This window comes from Chenopodium album, chromosome 2 (genome assembly GCF_948465745.1).
Source record: "Chenopodium album chromosome 2, dcCheAlbu1.1, whole genome shotgun sequence".
In the NCBI taxonomy this organism is placed as follows: Eukaryota; Viridiplantae; Streptophyta; class Magnoliopsida; order Caryophyllales; family Amaranthaceae; genus Chenopodium; species Chenopodium album.
In genome coordinates, this window is record NC_137835.1 from 69,141,961 (window position 1) to 69,166,726 (window position 24,766).

At 36.2% G+C, this 24,766-nt stretch overlaps 2 protein-coding genes across 2 annotated transcripts; one reads left to right on the forward strand and one right to left on the reverse strand.

Moving 5' to 3' along the window:
* The first annotated feature begins 2,158 nt into the window (after window positions 1–2,158).
* On the forward strand, window positions 2,159–9,185 carry LOC145600097 (ubiquitin-like modifier-activating enzyme 5). Its single transcript, XM_081655960.1, has 14 exons — window positions 2,159–2,335; window positions 4,076–4,144; window positions 4,240–4,353; window positions 4,503–4,631; window positions 4,765–4,833; window positions 5,584–5,736; window positions 5,864–5,900; window positions 7,122–7,204; window positions 7,339–7,413; window positions 7,697–7,771; window positions 8,071–8,157; window positions 8,263–8,378; window positions 8,671–8,717; window positions 8,855–9,185. The coding sequence occupies exons 1-14, from the start codon at window positions 2,246–2,248 to the stop codon at window positions 8,998–9,000; spliced, it is 1,290 nt and encodes a 429-aa protein (XP_081512086.1). The 5' UTR covers window positions 2,159–2,245; the 3' UTR covers window positions 9,001–9,185.
* A 42-nt stretch (window positions 9,186–9,227) lies between these two features.
* On the reverse strand, window positions 9,228–12,474 carry LOC145600100 (uncharacterized). Its single transcript, XM_081655976.1, has 9 exons — window positions 12,258–12,474; window positions 12,050–12,125; window positions 11,552–11,591; window positions 11,367–11,425; window positions 11,256–11,293; window positions 11,073–11,136; window positions 10,869–10,922; window positions 10,294–10,395; window positions 9,228–9,741 (listed from the first exon to the last, which is right to left on the reverse strand). Exons 1-9 carry the CDS (start codon window positions 12,440–12,442, stop codon window positions 9,685–9,687), a joined length of 675 nt encoding a protein of 224 aa, XP_081512102.1. The 5' UTR covers window positions 12,443–12,474; the 3' UTR covers window positions 9,228–9,684.
* Window positions 12,475–24,766: the final 12,292 nt, after the last annotated feature.

Sequence of the window (24,766 nt, forward strand, 5' to 3'; positions counted from 1 at the left end):
ATGTTGTGCTTGGTCGTGCTCGCGGGTCAAAGTACCGTGCCGCCGACGGGTAGGGGTGTTCAAAATTTGGTCCAAACCGGAAAAATGGTCTGGACCGGGCCAGACCAAACTAATCAGTCTGGTCTTATGGTCGAGAAATTTATTTTTTTGGTTTTCGGTCCTGTCCAAAACTCTATAAAAACCGATCTTGGATCAGACCATTTTTTTGCTTAAAATTATACATAAAATTTTTAATAATGATTAAGATTATCCTTAATAAGCTTTAAAAAAATTAGTCGTATGAGGTTTTTTGTGCTAAACATACAAAAAAAGACGTTAAAATATTGTTTGTCCTTTATTGTTTTTCGAATTTTCCAAAAATTCTTTAATAAAAATTCCAAAACCGGTCGTTTTGGACCAAATTTTTCGGTCCGGTCTCAGTTCTTAAAAGTCAATTTTTCGGTCTTCGGTCTGGTCCAGTCTTGGACCAATGAACAGCCTGCCCGCGGATTTGTGTCATGCCCGTGCCGAATTTTCAAAATTGTGATCACGGCACGACCCACTCCTCGGTCATCGTACTGTGCCGCGCCGCTGGCGCACTCGTGTCGTGTCGTGTCGTGCCGTGTCATGCCATCTTTGTGTCGAGCCCGTGCCACCCACGGGTCGGCCCGACCCAGCCCATGCCCATCTATCTCTAGAAGAGAGTAATCTAGGGATGGCAATGGAGCGGGTCGGATGCGGATGATGGTACCTCCATACCCATACCCGCCTAAAAATCTTATACCCATCCCCGCCCCACCACCCGCGGCGGGTACAATATCCACATACATACCCGCCCCACCGGGTACAAGATAAAATCCATCCCCGCCCCATCACCCACTTGGATATTCATACCCACCTCATACCTGCCCTAAAATCGTCCCAAACCCATTGCCATGATGTCTTATTGTATCACATTAATAACAATGATATCAAATTAGGTTCAGAAAATTGGGACTTTTATTATTCAAGCTTATTGGGTCTTAAAGGGTATCAAGTTTTATAAATTCTAAACTCTTCTAAAAGATATATGGTACGGGTATAAGATGGGTATGGGGCGGGGCGGATATGGGGGCGGTCTACTCTAAAATCCATACCCGCCCCATCATCCATGGCGGGTACACACTTTATACCCATCCCCGCCCCATCACCCGCCAAACCTCCCTCCATTCCCGCCCCACTTGGGCGGGGTTGGGGCGGGTCTCTTGTTTAACCTGACCCACTGCCATCCCTAGAGTAATCATTGATCTTTCTCATCGATATTCTTCAATAGGCATAACCCCCTTTTTTTTTTTACATAGTCGGCATTATCTCGATGAACACGTTTTCCCATAAATCCACATGAACATAATAAAGCAAGGCTGTTAGCAAAGTGAATTGTTAAACACTGCCAACAAAAATGATCGCCACCGCCAACATTTGGTGTGAATGGACAATCATACCCTTACTACTTCACTATCCCTTCATCCTCCCGACAACCCATAACCCCTTCCCACCGGCGACCCACATCCCCTTTTGACCGACGAGCCACCACACCCCTCTCTATGACGAGCCACCACCTTCCCTAGCCGACGGGAAGGTGGTTTTTTTTTATTATTATTATTTTATTTCAAGCAACCACGGTAACCGGAGCCCAAAACCAGTTATAGTGCATGGTAACTGGTTTATGGTAACTGGTTTTGGGCTCCGGTTACCACGCACGGTAATCGGTTTTAAGCTCCTGTTACCACGCACGGTAATCGAATTTGGGCTCTGGTTACCACGCACGGTAACCAGTTTTGGGCTCCGATTACCGTGATTGCTTGAAATAAAAAAAACCCCACCACCTTCCCGCCAAAGGTGGTGGGTTGCCGGTCAGGGTGGTGGTGGTCATCGCCGGTCAGGGTGGTGGTGGTCATCGCCGGTCAGGGTTGTGGTCGTCGCCAGTCAGGATGGTGGTAGTGGTAGTCGTCGGCGGTCAGTGTGGTGGTGGTGGTTTTAGTCGTCAATTAGGGTGATGGTGTCAAGGTGTTAGTAATTTGTGGCAAGAACGAAGAAAGTAGTGAAATACTAAGGGCATGGTTATCCATTTACGCTAAATGTTGGCGGTTTTGATCATTTTAGATAGCGTTATTTAAAACCCATTAGACTTGAGTCAACATATTAACCCGACTTAGAGAATTCTTCATTACAACTTCCGGCGTCCCAAAAAACAAAAAGTGTCGGAAAGTTTAACAATCACAGCATCATGGAAGCAGAGCTAAAGGCGATTCTCAACGATCTTGACGATCTCAAACGATCTTCTTCTGATTCATCTCTCCAAAATTCAATGGACCAGGTTAATTTCTTCTTCAACATCTCTTTTATTTTTTCTTCAATTTTATTGAATTCATTCATTATTTCACCCATTTTTTGTTTTCTGGCCACTGCATTATCGTTTCGATTGTTGTTTGATTCTATATTTTCACTGAATTTTGCATTTTCGACCTTAATTGTGTAGTGTGTTTACTCGGATTTTGCCGATCTTAGGTTTTATCAGTGTTAATCCTATTGCTGCTCTTTCATTGATCTCTACTAAGAATTGCATTTTTTAAAATGAGAAATGTTAAATTACATTAAAGCCGCTATTTTTTTTTTTTCCATTAATTAATTTTAATTGATAATTACATGCAATTGCCGTTGCATGATCTAATTTGAGCTATAACTACTTAATTGGGTTGCTGTTATAAATTATGGAAAGTGAATTAGAAGTGCTTTGGCTTAAAGTCATCATCAAATGTGATTTCTCGAGGCCCAATCAAACTCTATAGTAGTGAACAAGTGAAGAAAGACTGGTATTTTTTATTTATTTATTTTATTATTATTTTTTTTAAGGGTAAGGATTGTGTTAGTTATTTTTACAATGGTGTATCATTAGTTCTATATATTCAATGTGGAGGTGGGAGAGGGGCCAGTATGATAAGTGATGCAATTGTTCTTTGGAAGGAATGTTTTAGCTTTCTATATATTCAATGTGGAGTACAATTACTCCGATGTCCTTCAGTTGTTGAAGGTGGGAAGGGGAGTGGATAGGAGATGTTCGATTTTAAATGACAATTTTGAAGGGGTGTATTGGCATTGCCTTTATGCTTGCTAATATATATTTTTTTTTTCTTTCTTGTGATATTCTATATGTTATCTCCTTTTTTTTTCCCATTTAATAAGATTGTGTTCTATTCCACAGTATAACCCTTGGTTGGAAGTAAAAAGTCACTATGATGTGGGAGTTCTTTATATCTGTATTTTTTTTATTGTGCTTTTTGGAATGGAAAAAATGCCCCAAATATTTCATTTACCCCAAGAATTTTCCCTTTGTATGTCATTTCTCCTAAAATTAGGCAATTATTCTTATTAATGGTGCACTCTTCTTCTATTTATGTCACATTTCCCTTTTGTCTAGGCTATTAAAGAAGAAGAGTTTTTACACAATGAAACTGTCATGGTTTTTTTCATTTTAATTGCCATATAGTGGCAGTTGACAAAAAGCTTTTAGTCTTGGATGTATGAGATGCTCCATATTAGCTAAATCAAAGTCCAAGTGACAATCCAATGTGTTAAAGCTTATCATCTTCATTAGTGAAGTAAAAGGAAGTGTGAGAGAAGTGAGTGATTTGAGTGCTACATATAGAAGGGTTACTTCCTTGTTTGGGAAGGAAAACTGACAACGCAAAAATTTCTGTGGAAGGGGGGGGGGGGGGGGGGGGGAGGGGAACTCTGGTGAGTGATGTTGTAAAGTCATAAATCTTTTTTTTTTTTTTTTTTCCAATTTATAATTTATATTCTTGTGTTCTACAACTCCTTAACTATGAGATTAAATTGTATTATCCCATTGACTTTCCTTTTTATCTAGCAAAGAGAATTAACAAAAGTACTAGGGTTCCATGTAGAATTTGTTTTTGGGAGAACATAGACTATCTAATACTCAATTATAGTTATGAAGTGATTCATTATACCTAGTTGCTATGATGCCAAGAGACAACATTGCTAACTGCTTTTGTCACATCTTTCATATTCCTTTTCTAATTTTCCTGATTTGCAGTTGCGAATTCGAGTAGAGCATCTTGCTTCTCTTGCAGAGTCAGCACCAGTTCGGCGTTCCAAAGTCAAGGTCACCTTCTGTTTGTTAATCTTAATTGCAGCATTACTTTAACACTGTATCAGACTATTTAGTGACTTGTTGATGGGTAGATGTGCTTGTAACAGGATATGAGTACAGAGGTTATAGACAGTAATCCTTACAGTCGATTAATGGCACTTCAGAGAATGGGCATCGTCTCTAATTATGAAAGAATACGGGATTTCTCTGTTGCAGTTGTTGTAAGTGTTTGATTCTTTCCATTCAATTTCTTGAGGTTTAATTGCTTGATTTCTTCTGATTCTACAACCTCTTTCGAACTACTAACCGTATTTTATTTAGTACAAGGTAATATTGAATTTTTTTCAATGGTTTGGCATCATCAATTCAGGGTATAGGTGGAGTTGGAAGTGTTGCAGCTGAGATGCTCACCAGATGTGGCATAGGTCGACTTTTGCTTTATGATTATGATACCGTTGAATTGGCTAATATGAATAGGCTTTTTTTCCGTCCTGAGCAGGTGTACTTCATATCTTTTTAATTTCTCTATATATATTGTTTTAGAAGAGCTTAGATTGTTTTGGCTCCATGTACCAAAATTCTTTGTTGCAACCCTTTTTCCTCATGCTGTGCGTTGTATTGTATGTTAACAGGTTGGTATGACGAAGACTGATGCTGCTGTCCAAACTCTATCTGATATAAATCCTGATGTTGTACTTGAGGCAAGTGTGTTTAAGATGTTTACCAAACTGTTAAACTGTACTTTTTCTTCCTGCTCTCTGGGTGGAAATATCCTGATTAAGTGATGTTCAAAATATTTTTGATCTTGCGAAATTACGAGGTCTAGCGAATTATTCATCAAGCTTATCATGACGATGCCAAGAACTTGAGACTTTGTGCTGTTGGGACTAATAAAAAGCGGAAATGCTCTCCTAATTGTGCTTTTAGATTTTAGCAGCATCTGTGGAAGTGGTTACTACTTCATGAATAAAGGCATATATTACATTTTTTTAAAAAAAATTCTTTTTCTATCCTTCTATATTACAATTTTTCTCTTTTGACTTGATATAGAGCATGAAAAATGATTTCCTTGGAAGCTACAACTTTAAAGAAAACATATTGTTGCTCAGGTTTCCCTACCTTGATAGATTAATTTTCAAACTTTGGAATTGTATCATTTTAATCATGAATATTCTTATTGAGGCTTTTGTCTTGAGAGTTGTCACTGTCTCTTTAAAGCTTCCTCTAGAACCTATCTCAAGTCTTTGTCAACTTTCAGAATCTCGTACCAAGACTACCAAAGATTACATCATTTCTGCATCACCATTCTTTCAACTATAATACATTAGTTTTAAATTCAAAATATAATTTACAGAAGGCTTGTGATGCTCTGCATCAAAACTCAATATGTTGATATTTTTTCTTTTTACTTTGTTTGAAGTCTCAGCTAACATATCCTTCTTTGTTTTCAGAGCTATACAATGAACATTACAACAGTGGATGGATTTGAAACTTTCATGTCTAGTTTGAAAAAGAAAACATTTCGCTTAGATAAAGAAGGATGTGGGGTGGATCTTGTTTTGAGTTGTGTAGACAATTATGAAGCAAGGATGGTCGTAAATCAGGTTGCTTTTGTCATCATCATGAACTCCGTTTTCATTAAGCTGTTTGATGTTGGATGACGGGGATCCTGCATTCAATGCGTTCAACTTTAATATGAAATCCTGACTTGAATGTAATTTTATTTTGTAGGCATGCAATGAATTGAATCAGACATGGATGGAGTCTGGTGAGCAACATGATCATTGTGCTTGTTAAATCATTCTTTGTAAATTAATTTGTGTTACCTCTGTTAAATCATTCCTTGAATCAGTTTTGGTGACTAGGTGCATCACGTTTTATTAAGTACTACCTCTTGCATGGTCTGTTGATCCGTAGTTGTTAATGCCTTTTGTGCCTGTTATATGCAGCTTTCTTCTTTGCTGATAGATTTTGTGTAAGATTAATATATATTTTCCCTTTCTTCTCCCTATTGTTTTTCACTTATTAGAACACTCCTCAGTTGTTTATAAAAGAACAACAAAATTTATAACCTAGAGACAGGACTGCAAGATTTGAAAAAACGGCCAATAACACGCTCCCATAAGCATCTTTGATCATATATCATTATGATTTTGCCACACAACTCAACAAAGGAAGAATTAAAGAACACTAACCCTTTGGGAGCAACAAATTCATCACAATGGTTGGGTGAAGCTGAACATGTGCCGATTTCAACCATCCCGTGAAATTTATCACAATGGTTAACTATATATTATCTAATACTGAATTTGAAGTTGATTTTTTCTTGTTTACTAGGACTTCACCAGCTCTGCTGAGTCAAATAGTATTTAATATTATGGAGTCTGTTTTTCTTCTCTTTTTTTTTTTGGTGTTTATGCTTGATGTTTGCAAAATTTTGTTTTATTTGAAGAAAAGAGTGTGGTTCTTTTAAGTTCCTGTTTTAAAGCTGGAATTTAGGGAAAGATGTATGGTGTTACTTATTGAGGATGATGCTAATGCCATTTAAAAATAATCATTCAACTGTTCATATGAATACTCTTGGTCATGCACATTTATAAAAATAAATAAAACCTAGATTCTTGGCCAAAAGGGAATTATTTGTCACTTTGTTTCTGGGATGTTATACTGTTTTTTTTTTCCTTTCATTTGAAGTGTTAGCAATTCTGGAGCATTATGAATTGTTTCTTACCTAACATAAGGTATGATAGTGGTTAGATTACCAGAACCAGAATATGGGAGAGATCACAACTGAATAGAAGGATAGTTTCAATACAATCTGATGAGTGTGATGACAGAAAACATGTTAGATAGTTCGTGTGATATTGTCTACAGATATTGATGAAATGCAAATTACCTTTTTTTTTCCCATATTGTGTACATGGTGATGAAAAATATGCATCATAGTTTAATATAAATGTCGGGAATGTCTTACGAAGATTCTGTGCAGGTGTTTCTGAGGATGCTGTATCTGGTCATATACAATTATTAATTCCAGGAGAAACAGCTTGCTTTGCATGTGTTCCCCCCCTGGTAGGCTCATTGACTTATGCCATCACGCGTGCACAATCCAATTTGCAACTAATAGTTTTCATAGTTTGTGATGATATAATAACATTAGTCTTTGAACATGAAGGTAAATAAGCTAGATTATGGGTACCTTGCAGGTTGTGGCATCAGGAGTTGATGAGCGTACACTGAAGCGTGAAGGCGTCTGTGCAGCTTCTCTCCCAACTACAATGGTAGTTAATTATGTTTCTGTTAAAGTATATATAAGATATACTGTTTGAATACCATTCTATACTTCTTTGATCTCCTAGTTCTACATCATGCTCTGCGACATTCATGCTATATAAACTGTGCACAGTGGCTGTCTTTTTAGATTGAGTACATTTTTTAAATCCAGATTGGTGGTACAATTTAAGGATTGTATGTTCGCACATCAACCTCTTAAATGATATAGTGGCAATCAACAGTCTTTTGCATTGATTTGCTCTCTATGTTTCTGTACGCTTGTTCTTGTAGGGGGTTGTTGCTGGACTTCTTGTTCAAAATACACTCAAATATCTTCTACAATTTGGACAAGTTTCACGATACTTGGTAAATCTCACTAAACTTCCAGCATATGCTCTGTTGCCCTCTGTTTCTTGATGTCACTTGTTTGTTTTGAATGCTTCAATAACTAGACTATGTTTGAATTTCCAAGGTTTTCATTGACACCTCATTATACTTGTAGTCCTGTTCAATACTGATGGTATTCTAGATCTTAATAAACTTCCCTTTTCTCTCTCTATTTTTTTTTTTTTTTTTTGTATACATTACTTGATCCACTTTATGTTATCAGAAGGAATCTAATTTTCTCACGTAACCTCAATATCTCTTTTGCTCCTTGATTTTAGGGTTACAATGCTTTGAAAGACTACTTCCCAACTATGGAAATGAAACCAAACACACAATGTCCAAATACCGCTTGCCTGGAGAGACAGGTACAAGATCAGAGTTGAAATTATTCTGCATTACAAGAACAAGATATTCAGGGACTCATTTGTTTAGCTTGTCGGTTTTATACTGGATTTGTTCTCTGTATGCAGAAAGAATACATGTTGGCAAAACCTTCAAGAGATGCTGCAGCCAAAGCCAAGTTGGAGGCAGAAGCATTAGTTGCTGAGGAAATTCCTCTCCATGCTGATAATGAATGGAATATCAGGTACTTCTACAATGGCATTACATGGAAGCACTGTAATGGCTTCTTTGATGTAGTCTACTGATTGGGATTGTTTGCTTTTTTCTGTTTTTTTTTTTTTAAAAAAAAAAATTTAATTTAATTTTATTATATTTTATTTTTTTGTGCTTGAGATAGTCTTGAATTCTAGCTTGACTTCAATATACTAATCAACTAGCTTGACTGCAATATATGGAGTACTAATCAGCGTCCACTTATAGGCAGTGTCTGAAAAACATTTATTTATTTATTTACTGATGTTTCTTTTATTTTTCAGTGTTGCTGATGATGCTGAGCCAGAAGATTCGGTTACTCGAAGTACAGGTAATTATGGTCAAATCTACTGTTATACATTAAAGGATGTAATTTTGGTGGTTTTTCTTTTTGAACACTCGTATTGACAGCAATCAGTGCATTCCACGCACATATACTGCCATTTTCTAATATGTTATTACTTTCAGATGCCCTTCCTGAGGGTCTAGTACATGAGCTCCCTGCTGCAGACGAATACAAACATGCACCCCCATTGGAGCAAGATGCACAAGGTGCAGACTCAACTGATGACCTTGAAGAGCTGCGTAGACAGCTTGAGGCGCTTAATGGATAGGGTTATTCTTGAGATCGTTTTTTTTCCTTACAATTAGAAAAGGATGTTAGAATTAAACAGATAGGAAGTTGAGCACTTTTTGGAATTGAGTTGTATACAATTGTTGCAAAAAAAAGCTGCTTTAAACTGTTCTGTACAAAGATTATGAGCACAATTTTGATGATTTATCTAGAGCTGTAACTGTACATGGTTTTGCATGTGCCTTGTTAAACAGACTTAGTGTCCGAAATGGGAGCTATTGTTTCAGTTGCCTCAGTGTTAGATGGTTGGTGCAAGTCATCTTGATGCTTGATAAATTAAATGCGTATCCAAAGTCGCATGGTGGGCTTTGAGTGTGAAATTTGTTCTGATACTGCTCTAGTGAATGCCTGAAAACGATGAATGACAGCATGACAGCCAAATACTACTGCATCTGTTTCATGTGTTCGCTGATGAAGTGCAAAAGGAGAATATGCTATGATACACCAAAGCTGAATTTGCTTCTATTGCACAGTTGATACTTGTATGTATATAAAAAAAATTTTAAAAAAAATTCTCACAAATAACCCTAAACATAGAGTCCAGTTAGAAGCAAAATTTGATAGAAATAGTCCACAAATAACCCTCAAGTTGTAAGTTTATAACACTGAAACACTACTTGATAAACAAACAGGCTCAAATGCAGCAGCAACATCAAGGAACTCCTTAGGGCTCTTCAAATTTTATGCTGATCTGGTCCATTTGTGGTTGATGTTTCCTGACCTGCATTAGAAACCAGTTAGAAACTCGATCACGATTTAATATAAGCCTATTTCTAACTCTCGGGTGCAGTCTTTCTAGTGGATACAAGTATAAAGAGCACGTTCAAAAGTTCGCAAATATCAATAAAAATCTTGAATGATAATGATCCCCAGTAGGCCAGTAGCCACTTGTTAGTTTGATCAGGGGATTTCAAGCCCAAACAGACTTCTTATGAATATTCCAAGAATGTTTTCTAGTTAACCACAGCATATGCCGAGTTAGTTCTGCTATTTAAGGGGATCTTAGTCACCTATTATATAAGATTTATATAATGACAGCATGTTAAGAATCTTATTTCATATTTAGTGTAAGGCTACATTACTACATAGATCTCTATCTCCCCAAACCCTGTCTTAGTAAAGCTTGTATTGCATTGTTGTAACCTAGTTTAATTTTTAAAAAAAGATTGCTTCAAGCTTGTATACTGAAACCAAAAAAGACAGGGTAGAAAGTAGTCTTAAAATGTTAATAACATTCACAAACTATGCATTTCAAGTGAAAAGGGAAGCTTGCCTTTACACCAGACATTGACAGTAGTTTGTGAGAAGCGATGTAACATTTGTCGGAATTTGGAAGCCTCTTCTCCACAAAGTAGATGATTTCAGAAACTCCCGACTGTAGACAGTAAACAAATAAAGTAAGAAATGGAGAAGGCTTTAGTAGGGAGTGCCTGAACTAAATAGTAATCCAGATTGTGACATGGATAATATTATCTTTAAGCTAAGAAACACAGATTTCAAAATTTTGACACAATCAGTGATCAAACAAGGACATCTGAACAGATCATATGATATCATGCAAAGCATGGATATTAAGCAAGGCAAAGATTAAAGTCTACATGCTTTTTATATCATGATTTTTTTCTTAAATCCTGCTGTTTTTGTTTTTTTCCATCACTGCCAATAACTTTTTGACCTTTTATAGCTCAAGTTTACATTTGATTCAATTGTGAAAAAATTGATTCGAGGATAACAGAATGGATATACAATGTTTTAGACTTGCAAATAAATAAGGTCATACTCATAAGATACATGTAAGAACTAATACATTTCAAAGTTGAAAACCAAAAGTGGGATCATCAGAGCTACCTGAATAATTATCTTAGCACATTCATTGCATGGGAACATTGTAACATATAGTTTCTGCAGAGATAAAATGAAACAAATCAGCTGCTGCACTTGTTGGCAATGACATACATTCAGGTTGGAAACGAAAACTTGGATACATTTTGCTGTTAGTAACTAGACAGGTTTCAACTAAATTTCAAGATGGTGAAAGGCTAGTTTAGCTACCTGTCCTGCAGCAGATGCATGGTTTGTGTTGAGAATTGCATTCACTTCAGCGTGACAAACATACCTGAAAAAGGATATTTCAGGAAAAGAGACAACCACATACACTAAATCCCCAATAAAGAGAAAACAATGATGGAAATGGTAAAAATGAGATGTAACAGTTTGAGAGAGAACATCACTCACGGATACTTAGTCTCCAAAGGGTCTTCATTTTTCGACTTCTGAAATGAAAAGAAAGATTTGTTAAAAAGATTATATAATTTCTCGAACCAAGCTTCAAATCAAGAGACTAACCTTTGCCCATGGAAGCTTGTCATCTGAACAACCTCGCGGAAACCCATTATAGCCAATGCCTGACTAAATAGCATATTACATGTAGGCAGTATGTAGCTTATGAGTTACAAATACTAAATATAAATAACAGCAAAATCCATTGTTTTGCTTTTAATCCAAACGCGATTCTTTGCAAGGAATCATACCAAGTATTACACCATTCTGGCTGACCAAGCAAGCACCAACCTATAGCAACAAATTTGAGCTTTCACTATTAGCTTTGTGAACCTTAACTTAAAAAATCAGCATTATACATTGCTAGCAACCAACTAGTCATTACTCAGTCATAACTTATCAGTCAACCATAAAATTTTAAAGCGAATTGAAATCATTACTCAAACATAACAAATTAGTCGGTCCAAGCAATTTTAATCGAATTCAAATCATTACTCAAGCATAACCAATTCATCGGTCTTTTCTTCAAAAATTAAGCCAATCAACCTAGATTATTCGACAAAATAACATAGCTAACAACCAATTAATCAGCCTTGGCATTTCTAAACGATTTCAAATAATTACACAAAATTAACACTCACATCATTTTTATATATTCAGCAATTCAAGAGAAAAATGCTTAACAACTCAAATCATGAAAAATCTTCGAATATTAGATTAAAAAAAAAAAAAAAATAGAGAGATTAGACCTGACGATTAGGATCTTTGGAGCGCTGAGCAGAGAGAAAAGCAATGGCCATAAAATAGTCATCCCAAGATATATACCTAATCAAACCACAAATTATCAGATAAATTATCAATTAAACTATACTAATCTAATTATAATATTAATATCAATACTAATCAAATGCAACAAATTTATGTTGAAATTGAAAGCGATGCAGAGATAGAACAAACCCTAGGCGCTTGGAAGGATCGAAAGGAGAATGAGAAGAAAGTTTAGCATTTGAGTTAGGAGATTTGGAGGAAGATTGACGGCGATGTTGCTTAGGGTTGTTGAAGAAGAAGCGTATAACAATGGCTGATGCGATAGCGCCGATCACAGTAGCTGATGAAATCAAGGTAACATCTCTTGAATTCATGGTTTCACCAGTTAACAGAGAAAGAGAGAGAAGAGAGAGAGAGTTGGCGGGAACTGTAGTGGTGAAGGAAAAAGGAGCGGGAAATGTTTATTTCATGTGAAATGGATATAGGGTTTGGGCTTGGGGCATTGGGCTGCAGACAATGCGATTCGAGCCGAGTTTTAATAAGTTCGAGTTTGAGCTAATTTTGGTACCCCCTCTTGTGTTTTGTTTATAACCTAAAAACGACAATAAGGCTAATTTTTAATTTATTGAATCATCACCGAAGACCTACCCTTTATTAAATCAACATCAAATGACAGAGTTCCTCAATAGGAAGCCCACAAAAATCATAAGTAGGAAATTCTAATCCTAATTTCTTCATCCCAGAAACCATTGACTCGAGTTAGTTTTGGGTAATAAACCGCCAAGAACTTGTTCACACCAGTTCTGGAGCATAAATTAGTTTCTAATGTTAGGTTAAGCCACACAAACTACTTAAGAAAAACTCACTATCAAGTTGTAGGCCGTTGGATAGCCTTGAACACACTGTAAAGTTGCAATCCCCGCAAATATATAAATCACATGCTAAGAACTTAACTTGCATGTGCAAGCTAACCCCTATGTGTGTGCAAGACCCTGGTGTTGTACGAGCGTGACAACAGCTCCTGTTGTTGCATGGCCTGGGTAGTATTGACTTTTGTTTCACTACAGCTTCGATTTCTGCATTCCATCTTGCGATCATGCAAATATGATGCGAGCATGATGTTGCTTGATTACCAGTCATATCTATATAACAATTTCTATATGCATGCTATTAAAAAAAATCTTAATTTCTACATGTCAATATTAGAATCAAGTAGGGGATAATTCAAGCAAACACTAACTTATGGGTCAAAAGTTCGTATATCAATCCCTAAATCTTGAAATTTAAAAAACATATGTGATTCATCAATCTAATGGATCTTTAAAGCGATGAACCTTTTACTTTACAACTTCCTAAAGCTTGGTAAAGACTCCCTACTTAATCTTTTAAATTAGTCTTATTTGATTACAATTAATTACTACCCTAATATCACCACTGCACACACGGCATGCCGCATGTGTCACGCACTGCACCTAGTGTTGGAACCCGACCCCTACACCTGGCCTTGTTTTGATAAGTACCGAAAAGAAATTGAGATACGCGATAGATTAATCGAGAGAATAGGGTAAAGGTTTGAGGGAGGAGACAAATAACATATGGACTAACCGATGTGCTTTTTAAGAATGAAAACCATAAAATTCTAAGGCTCAATTTTATTGGTTTTATTTGGGTAGAAAATAATTTTGGAAATGAATTTCTTTCGATTATTCATTTCCTTTATTTATTTATTTATTTATTTTTTTTTTTTTTTTTTTGACAGTGAGAACAAAGAAAAGAAAAACAAACAAACAAACTTAAAAAGACCAAAAAAGAAACTCCCGAACACGAGCCTTCCCAACCAATCAATGTGCTGGAGATCGATACCTATTGCCTAGGAACTTTTTGAATACTACAGGCCTCAATAGTAGCCAAAAGAGCCCGAATATCCTGAATTAAATTAACCAACAGAGAGAAATGTCGTCACGCTGTTTCTGGGCCAACGTCATACAAAGTGGCTCGCAATTAGAGAAAATAAGGATCCTACGAAACCCTTGCGTGGACATGACGTAACCCCCAATAACAAGCCTATAACTCGAAATGGAGAGTTGAAGAGGATAAAGAAGCAAGGGGTACCCCCTCCTCGCACTACAAGCGAATCACAATCTTGAAAAATCCAATCCGCACCAACCGAATTGTCCAAGGACGACCATGCCCCATCACAAATCAAACAGATATCAAAACCTGAAGCAATCTCCCCACAAAGAGTGGCCACCACGCCTGAACTAGGAATCCTAGGCCCAAGATCCCCCAAGATAGGATGACCCTAATCCTGAGCTTGTTGACCTCGCATAAACCACTGAGAAGCAAGAAGCAGCACATCATCCGGCGAGACTGTCTGATGTCAAAACCTGATATTATTACGCAAAAGCTAAATAGCCCATAAAAGAGCGAAAAATGCACCAATTTTTCCCAGTCCTTAGCCACCCTTAACAGTGAAATCATCAAGGAAAACCATTGAGGAAAAGGCAGGCGAAGAAGACCTTGGCTATTAAACTGAAAATAACTAACGACCCATAAAAGAGACAACAAAGTCGCAATCTCTAAACAAATGGTCCACCATCTCCAGCTCCCTATGGCAAAAGCAGCAAACAGGATCAACAGAAAGACCCCGAACAACTAGAGATGCCGCCACCGGAAGACCAAACTGAATTATTTTCCAGCCAAAGATATTTCATTAGGAAGGAGAGGAAAACCCCAGAATTTCGCCCACCAGGAAGAGGGAATAAACCCCCCATAAGGACGCCTAGAAGTCTGCATGAGCAAGAGGGCATAAGCAGAATTTGTAGAAAAGGAGTCGTCTTTAGTAAATTTCCAATACACAAAGTCATCCATGAGCTTCAATAGACGATCTATACTTAAAATAAATCCGATTAGCCGTTGGACTATCGAAAAGCCGATGGACCTTCAAGGGGACCCACGCGTTAGAACGCGGATCAATGATATCAGACACATGAGTCGGAAGTTTCGACTGGGATGAACCAAACTTAAACAAAACCGGACCACCAGGAGCCCAGTCGTCAGCTGTAATACGAACACTCCTACCACCACCTATCTTCCACCAGACACCTGGAGCTACCGCAGATAGTGCCATCTGTAAACCCCGACACCCCCAAGAGGGTCGAGACACTCGAGCGCCCGAAGCATAAGCGAGAGAAAGGTACTTAGAAAAAATGAGGCAAGAAACCATCAAGTGAGGATTATGTATCATCCGCCATCCAGTTCCAGCAAGGAGGGCTGAGTTAAAACAAGCAACATTGCGTAAACCTAGCTCGTCCAAGCCTTTTGGCAAATGCAAAAGAGAAGCCAAGCGTAAGGCCAAGCCCTTAGTAGAGCCAGAAGATCTCCGGTAGAAACTGGCTAACATACTCTCGAGCTGAGAAGCAATAGAAGATGAAATCTTGAATGCCGACAAAATGTGATTAAAGGAAGCCACCAACACCGAATTTATAATGACCAGCTTTGCAGCAGCCAACAATCCTAGGGAAGCAAAAGCGGACAGGCGGTTAGCAACCTTATCAATCAAGAACCTGAACTCCGAGACCTTACTTTGTCCCATATCAACAGGCAGGCCTAGATAAGTCCCAAGTGAATCCTTTTATTGAAGTCAAAGATTGCGGGACAAAAAATCCGATAGTCAAGGGGGGTATTCGGGCTAAACTTGACAAAGGATTTCTGAAGATTGATCATCTAGCCTGAAGCAGAACAAAAATCAGAAAGGATAGCTAGTACATTATCACAAGCTTGCGGCGAAACCTGGAAAAACAACAACGAGCCATCTACAAAAAAGAGGTGGGAAACCAATGGGCCACCTCTAGAGACACGGAGACCAGAAAACAAAGACTGTTGTTCTGCCCGACGAAGAGAGGCCAATAGCATTTCCATACACAGAACAAACAAATATGGCGATAGTGGATCTCCTTGCCAAAGACCACATTGTGGACGAAAGAAAGGCGTAAGACTCCCATTTACCAGAAATTGATAAGAAACGGTTGTAACACATTGCTCAATAATATGAACCCAATACGGGGGAAAACCAAAGGCCCATAAAACCTAACTCAAGAAGTCCCACCGCACTCTGTCATACGCCTTATTCATGTCTAACTTCAGGGCTGCATAAAAACGTTTCTGAGCCTTTAAATTATTCATAAAGTTGAGCAGTTCATGAGCTACCATAGCGTTATCAGAGATCAGGCGACCTGGAACAAAAGCATTTCGAAATCCAGAAACAAGATAAGGGAGGACCTTCCGCAGCCGTCTCGTGATACATTTGGAAATACATTTATACAGGTTATTTTTGTGATCCCAGCGGTGTAGTAATTTTTTGCTCATGGTTATATGTTAAAGGATTGGAATAGAACTTTCTTGGTTCTTCTTCCTAAGATTTCTCAACCGGAGTTGGTGTCTCAATTTCGACCGATTGGGTTATGCAATGTTCTTTATAAATGTATTGCCAAATGTATCACGGGACGACTGCGGGAGGTCCTCCCTTCTCTTGTTTTCGGATTTCAAAATGCTTTTGTTCCAGGTCGCCTGATCTTTGATAACGCTCTTGTAGCTCATGAGTTGCTCACCTTTATGAATAATTCAAAGGCTCGGAAAACGTTTTTATGCAACCCTGAAGTTAGACATGAATAAGGCGTATGACAGAGTGCGGTGAGTCTTCTTGAGTCAGGTTTTACGGGCCTTTGGTTTTTCCCCGTATTGGGTTCATTATTTTGTTAAAAAGTACAAAAACAATTTTTCGCATTCTACCATTTTCTTTTCTTTGTGGTACTGCATGACACATTTTCTTCATTACTCCTTAATTACTTCTCTATTTTCTCTCTTCAACCCTTCCCCTCCCTTTTACTTCTCTATTTTCTCTATAAATTTTCTTATAATCAAACCAAGCTAAGGAAAAACCTTTCACAATATTGTTTCTCATTAAAAATTACTTTCATTAAAAAGATATTTTCCATCAAAACAAATAAATCCTAAACGAAAGCCATATATGAATAATAACGATCTACATTTCACCAAAAAAATAACTTAGTAACATATATAACATTTTAGTAAAATATAAAAATAATTCATGCTTCCAAAGTTTACTTCGGCATGCATGCGACATAATAACTTCATCATGCACTCGAATCTCAAAAACTTTACTTATGTAATTATATAAAATTAACTTGGAATTAATGCATGTCAACTGAACTTGATCACTATTATTGCTGTTATAGTAATATAGTGTAGTATGATGAATAGTAATAGTAAAAAAAGTAACAACCACTAAATAGTGATCCAAAAAAATCACGTTGAGATCTTGGCATTCGTATAAAATGATGATTCTCACGTGCATGTAATCAATTTCTTGTAATTATAATTTCATTTTGTTTGTACTTAAGATCATATAATGGTGAACGTAACTTTATAGTACTGAATAATTAATTAACTAAAAAACCATTATTATGCTTATTAAGCTTGTTCTTGTTATCTGACATACGTGTATCATATTCATATAGTAGTACTTTATACGTAGTAAATGATATATTAAACCTTTCTAATTGTACTTTAATAATCTCACCTATAACTATAAAACTAGCTTGTTCATTGATGTCTAATTATTTTCCCAAACAAACTTTATATGCGTATATAAATTTTCAAATTGTTATTTAGGAAGCCATGAAAAAAGATATTATGTTAATTCTTAATTAGATTGAATAATTAGTTCTTAAATATATAAATTAAATTAGTTGATATCTAAAAGTATATGTGTATATATAGTCCATACATTATATATGCGAATTCGCACAAAGTTATTTCCGACTTGAAAATTAGACCAATTCGAAGTTAGTTTATTGGACCATTTTTTTTAACATCCCTACCTTATACATTGGACCAATTTTTTAACATCCCTACCTTGTGCAATAAACTTTGTACATTCCCTTTTTTTGTATAATAGAATATAATTATTTATTCTCTTAGATAATTAAGTTGATTAAATAAGAATATATAGTTTTTTTCTACCCAACCATTCCACTACCCCACCTTGGATATTAGATTGTCCCTAATGTGATAATGATATTACGCAGAAAACATTTGTTAGATTGTTTCATGATCGATATCGATCTCTTGGCGAAACATGTAGATGATTAGAGACAACAATTCAAAATAAGTCTCTAAAAAACTAACTTTTTATTCATTTGGAGAACTTTTAAGGCAATTTGTTTGCACAATTTTAGAAATCTAATAATACCCCTTGGTATTGTCCTAATCTCAAGATGATGAAATCTAAAGCAAATCCTTTTGTTGATTACCCGAGTCTCATGAGAATCAATCTTTGTTTCCCTGAATTGGAAAAATGAGAGGAGTTACCACTACTATTCCTCTCGATACTCTTCTATGTATTATTGGCATAACACGACTTAGCTTACTAGATAGTGACCTTCCTAAACACTTTTTTTTGATACAAAAGAATTGGACTTATTACTTAACAAGGCTAACTAGCTAATGCCTCTTTTACTAAGTTCTGACATATCTACAGTAGTCTCCATGCATGAGTCATGTTATTCATACTCACTTAAACTCATCACACTTCTTAATGTTTATTAGTTGAGTTAGTATGATGATGACAAAGTGATACAACAGAATCAATCTTTATTATCTCTTCCCCAAAAACTAAAAAACAAAGAGTTGATAAACAAATTTTTATAGGGATTGAGGACCCCATTAAATAAATTAATAAATATTAACAATTTATCAAGTAGCGAGCTCTTAACCTTTAAAGGTTGAACATAAATAATTATATAAATAAAATCAACTTTTTGGATATTGACCTTCAATTAATTAAAAGTTTAAAACTTGATCATCAAATGGGTCACATTATGGGAATAGAAAGAAGCTCATCACGTGCCCCTTAAAGGGGTTTGTATCATCCTTGAACAGCTCATTTGTAGCCACTAACAACTCTTTTCTTTCCCAAAAAGTTGCTTTTTTATGTAATAGAAGATGTGCATTATAGGGAGTATCTTACAGACAAATGCATCCTAACAACTTATTCCAGGGTCCCTTTCCTATTTCTAGGGGCTATTATAAGTCCTTCATTTCTTTTATTATATCTCTACTTTGTTCAATCGTTATAGTTAGAATTGGCAATTCAAAGAATAGGTTTATTTTCCATCTGGGTGCGGTTACACATACACAAAAGCTATAAATATGTAGGTAGAATTTGATCTTATATCTTAGATTAAATCTATTCATTAAGAGTTTAACAATTTATATGTTCTTGCTGGCATAAAATCACGTTAATATACATGTCATACAATACCAATGTGATGAAGTAAAAGACACAAATAGACGAAAAGTAATAATACTTTAGGAGGTAATCTGGTCATACTAGTCATATGCGAATAATGAATTTAAAGATAACTATTAGACCAATTCTTGTGTATACTATTCATCTAGCATTCTCAATGAGGATTCGTAACCATTATAGTTTATAATTGAAGATCCGGAGGTCATTGTAATATAATTTATTTATTTATTTATATATAGTTAAAAGTAAATAAGAAAGATCATATTATGGGAAGACCACTTTATGGTTCTAATTTGCAAATAGTACACCTAAATTAATGATTTTTTTGTCCATTAATCAAACTACTCCCTTCCCTCCACAATAAATACTTAGGAACATTCCATGTTGGTCTTTCACTCCCTCCCATAATAGTTCCAATACTTCCATTTTTTGTTTGGTCATAAATTTCTTGTCTGCTCTTTATTTTCTTTCTTTGGAGTCATATCTAATCCAATATCCATAAAATGATATCTAGCAAATTCGATCATGTAATAATCTTCTCTATTGATTCACCAAGTCATTTTCATCGTAAAATTATGAAGAGTTGGAGTAAGAAAAAGAAAATGAAAATGAAAATGAAATAGTCATGAGTACATAACACTGCATTCTATTTGTGATCAATAGAGCAGCTATCCTATAGAAGTATAGAGTATTTCTTATCAAGGCTTTAGTTGAGCCACTCACTAATAATCAAAGTTTATGCTACGTTGAACATTTTAATCACTCACAACCTCACATATGGCGGGTTAATTATTTAATGGTATGATGGACCGATCATAACTAGCTATTTAAATTATCATTAAATCGTTCAAAGTTAGCTGATCCATAACACTCCTTAATCGGTTATCTACAATTTCATCCCACATATGCCCTAACCTACTTCGCCCCTCTCGAGTTAAGACCTATCTCCCCAACGAGTCCAAATAAACTTTATCTTATACCTCATCTCAAACCCAACCCTCAATTCAAATTTACCTTAGTAAAAAAGTTCAAATGGTTCATAAGATATAGAGATTACACTTTTAAAATAATTTCTAAATCTAAACATAGGTACGTAATATCGTTACTCCACCTTAAAGGAACTCATTTAAATGGTCGAGGACCAAAACCATAATGTAAAATTGATGTTGTTGATTAGCTAAGGTTTAAGGAGGAGTGGTGTAATAATTACATTCGCACGTGAGTTAGGAATGTTTGGGCCTTTTAGAGGATGGATTCGCTTTATGGTGGGCCTTAAGTTTGTCGGCCCTCTCAATACAAAAAGCCATTTTCTTATTTTCCTGGGTCACCTTTGCATGTGGGATGTACATTCATAGAGTAAGATTACTACCATACCAAACATTGTATTTTCATCAAATCATATCAGCCGTTGATCAATGGGTCCCACCACAGATTTTTTTTTAATTTGATCGTTGATTTTTCAATTACTCCTCCTTTTTCTATTCAGATATAATAAGTTCAGATAGATGATTCTTATAAAATAAGTTCAAACAAAATCAAAACAATTTTAGATAATCAAAATAAAATAGTATCAGCTTGATTTAATAAAATAATGTAAGTTAATAAGTTCAGGTAAATTAAAATAAAAAAATTCATACAAAATTAGATGAACCAAACAGAGGCATTGTAAGTTCATCATTTTAACTGGCCTTGTTCACCTACACAACAACTTTAATTGTTGACAAATCTAGTCAAAATTATGAAATTATATATTATGATAAATTTAATACAGTAACATATTATTAACTAGCATTTAATTTTATACATTCGTAAAAGAATACTAAGTTCTTAAAAGAATAAGTTAAAGTTAATACATGTATAGCACATGAAGTCACAATGATGAACTAAATTAATTAGAAACAGTGGGTATAGTACTTCTTTCAACTCTTAACTTTCTTTCAGCTTGAACGGTGATTGTCTCACAAAAACAGTCAAAATATGAAGACTTTTTATTTAGCGATGGAGGAATTATTTTCTATAGGCAATTATGTACTTGGATAATCTCTAACTTGCATTAATTAATGAAAGGGATATTAATAGTAGTACCAATTGTTTGGCAGATGAATGGAATAGTTCTTTTTGGATGATGTCCACCTCCAAAGTGTAATGTACAGCAAAGACGAAAAAAACTTTTATAGAACTTTAATTTTATCTGAATTTCTTTTTGGGTATGACTGATCATAAAATACCTTGAGAGTTTGGAAATCATGATTATCAAAATCAAGATGTTTCTTTATTTTTTATATTGTCTTTTTATATCACATTAGTTGTCTGACAATCTTTATGGATGAGAGATGAAGACACTATTTTGTTAAGATGGTTTTTGTTCCTATTTTCATCCAATCATGTGTTAGTTGCCCAAGAAAATACCAAACTTTCTTTTCTCTCTTTATATAATTTATATTAAGGAAAAGGGAAATTATAATTAATTGGAAGTGATAGATTTTCTTACTCAATGCTAAAACAAATTTTTTCTCCATTTGTATCACTTTGAGATCTTTTTTTCTTACATATCGTTCATGTATGGACAAGGGAGAGCTCCAAATATATAAAAACCGATAATATAAAATAAGAAAAATTGGTAAAAAATAATCTCGACTTTCGTCCGTTCTCTCAAAATAATTAGAACATTGGATTATTTTTAGGAAAAGTTGTCAAAATAATATGCAACTTTGGTGTATTATTTAATTTGTGAGACTTAGAAAATTTCAAAGTTGCATATAATACGAACCGGAGGTAGTACAAATTTTGAACGATCCGCCAAAAACAAGTCCATCTTTTATTTATTTCAAAATAATACACACTTTGGGGAATATCCGCTATAAAAAAAGTTATAATCGATTGGTGACTTGATTAGTAAGTTTACGGGACACATGTCGTTATTCTATTGGTTTGACACTTTAATTTTTTTTATTTTATTTAATGTCTTTTATATTAATTTTTATTATGTTATTAATATTTTTATTTTAAAAAAAAAACCCTCCTTTACCAGCCACCCCTTCTCCTCCCTGCCAACATCCTCTTTCCCCCATGCCCGGACCTCGGACAACCCCTGACGGCAGCCTTGCCCCTTTCCCTACGCTGGCGACACCAACCCTAGCTAACCTCCCTATCGCTCCCTCTCCCTTCCCTGACTTCTACCCACCATGTAATAATCAACCACTCGACTCGCTGCCTGAACTCAAATCAGAAACGCCACGATGATGATGATTTCTTCAGCGACGATGATGATTCCCCCAATGACATCACAGTAACAAATCGTCGATACCCCAGCGAGTGAAACCCTAACTCCGAGGAAGCTTCAATCACCATTATTCCAATGTTTAGATTTCGTTAGTGGTTTGAGGGGAGGGTAATGGGGTTTAGGTGATGGTGGTTCGAGGGAAGGGATAACGATGCCGACGGAGGTAAGAATGGTCGGCGGACCAGCGTGGTGATTGGGCTGGCGCCGCCGGGAGTTTGGGGAGGGGAGTTGTTGGTGGAGAACATGAAGTGGCCGGCGGTGATTGATGAGGGAGGGAGGGGTGTTTTTATTAAAATATATTAATTAATAATTGAATTGTTAATTAATTATAATTAATTTTTGAGTTAAACTATAATTAAAGCTTTAATTAGGAGTTAATTAAACAAATTATCAAAAATACAACAAATGTTAACAGGTTATTTAGGTTCTAGGTAAAATAACCTGTTTATAGCGGATACTCCCCAAAATTTGTATTATTTAGAAATAAATAAAAGATTGACTTGTTTTTGGTGTATCGCTCAAAGTTTGTAATATTTTTGACAATTTTTCCTTATTTCTTAAATAGTTCGAACTTTTAGGGTTATTAAATTCGCTCAAAAATGTCATAGCCAGTCACCCAACCTGTTATAATAGGTTTAGGTGATATGTGTTACTAGGGATGTCAATGGGGTAGGGCGGGGAGGATGTTGGCCTTCCCATCCCCATCCCCACCTAATATTTTCATCTCCATCCCCATCCCCGCGGCGGGTCTAAAATTCATCCTTATCCCCGCCCCGGTAGGTACAACTCCAAAATCATCCCCGCCCCACCCCCACTTGGATATCCACCCCCACCTAATCCCACCAAAGACCCGCTTAATCACCACCCAAGACCCGCCTAATCTCCGCATCTCAAATCACAATCTTACATAATTAATACGGATTGCAATAAAAAAATTAAAAAAAAAAAAAAAAAAAACATTTTGAACATGACACACGTTTTTGTTTATAATATAAGTGTAGTACAAAGTATTATAATTAATATTTTATTTCACGTTATTATTTTATAAAATAGTATAAAATATATAACTTTGTTATAAAAAGATATATAGATGTATGTGGGGATGGGGCGGGTACAACTTAAAATCCACCTCCGCTCCATCACCCATGGCGAGTATGGTTTTTATCCACATCCACGCCCTACCACCCGCCAAACCGAGACCCATCCCCGCCCTAGTGGATGGGCGGGTCTCTTACTTGACCCGCCCCACTGACATCCCTATGTGTCACCACGTGATTGGTTAAAAAAAAACACTTAAGAAAAACTTACAATAATATAAAAAAAAATAAAAATTAAAAAAATAGCTCTATCCCCAGCCACCGACCACCCTCTCTCCCACCACCCTCTCTTCATCCATCCGCCACTCTCGCTAAACCCAAGTTTCCTTCCCAATGTCGCGATGCCCTTCTCTCCTAAACCATCAAACCACCACCGCCAAACATCCCAAAATCTAAAAAAAACGGCTTCCCGGCCTTCCCCATCGTATAAACCCCCAACATGGGTCTTTAATGAGATATCGGGGTGGGGAAGGGGGTTTTGCGGTGGCTATTTAGGGTTGATCAGGGGTGGGGGTAAGGGAGCATCGGCGACGGCGTAGGGAGGGAGATATGGGTATGGAATTGGGTGGGGGTGAGAGGACTTAGCTGGGCTAGAAGAACTGCTAGAAACGTAAGTGATGGTTAGGGTTGCATTGGTATGGCTGATTTTTTTTTTTAATATTTCAACCTATCAGTTGGTGACTTAGGGATGGCAATTAGGCGGTGCGGGTGCGAGTACCCCCTCCCCCATACCCGCACGCACCAAATTTTTTTATACCCACACCTACCCGCTACCCACGGCGGGTAAAATTTTAAAACCCACATTCACCTAAGAGGATAGAAACCTAAATCCACCACCCACGTAGATATCCACCACCCACTTCTACCCACTTTTTACCCGCCAACCTAATAATAATGTTTTATAAATTTTCTATAAATATGTCATTTTGCCATATCTAAATTGAGGTAATACATTATTTAATAGAATATTATACAAGGTAGCAAT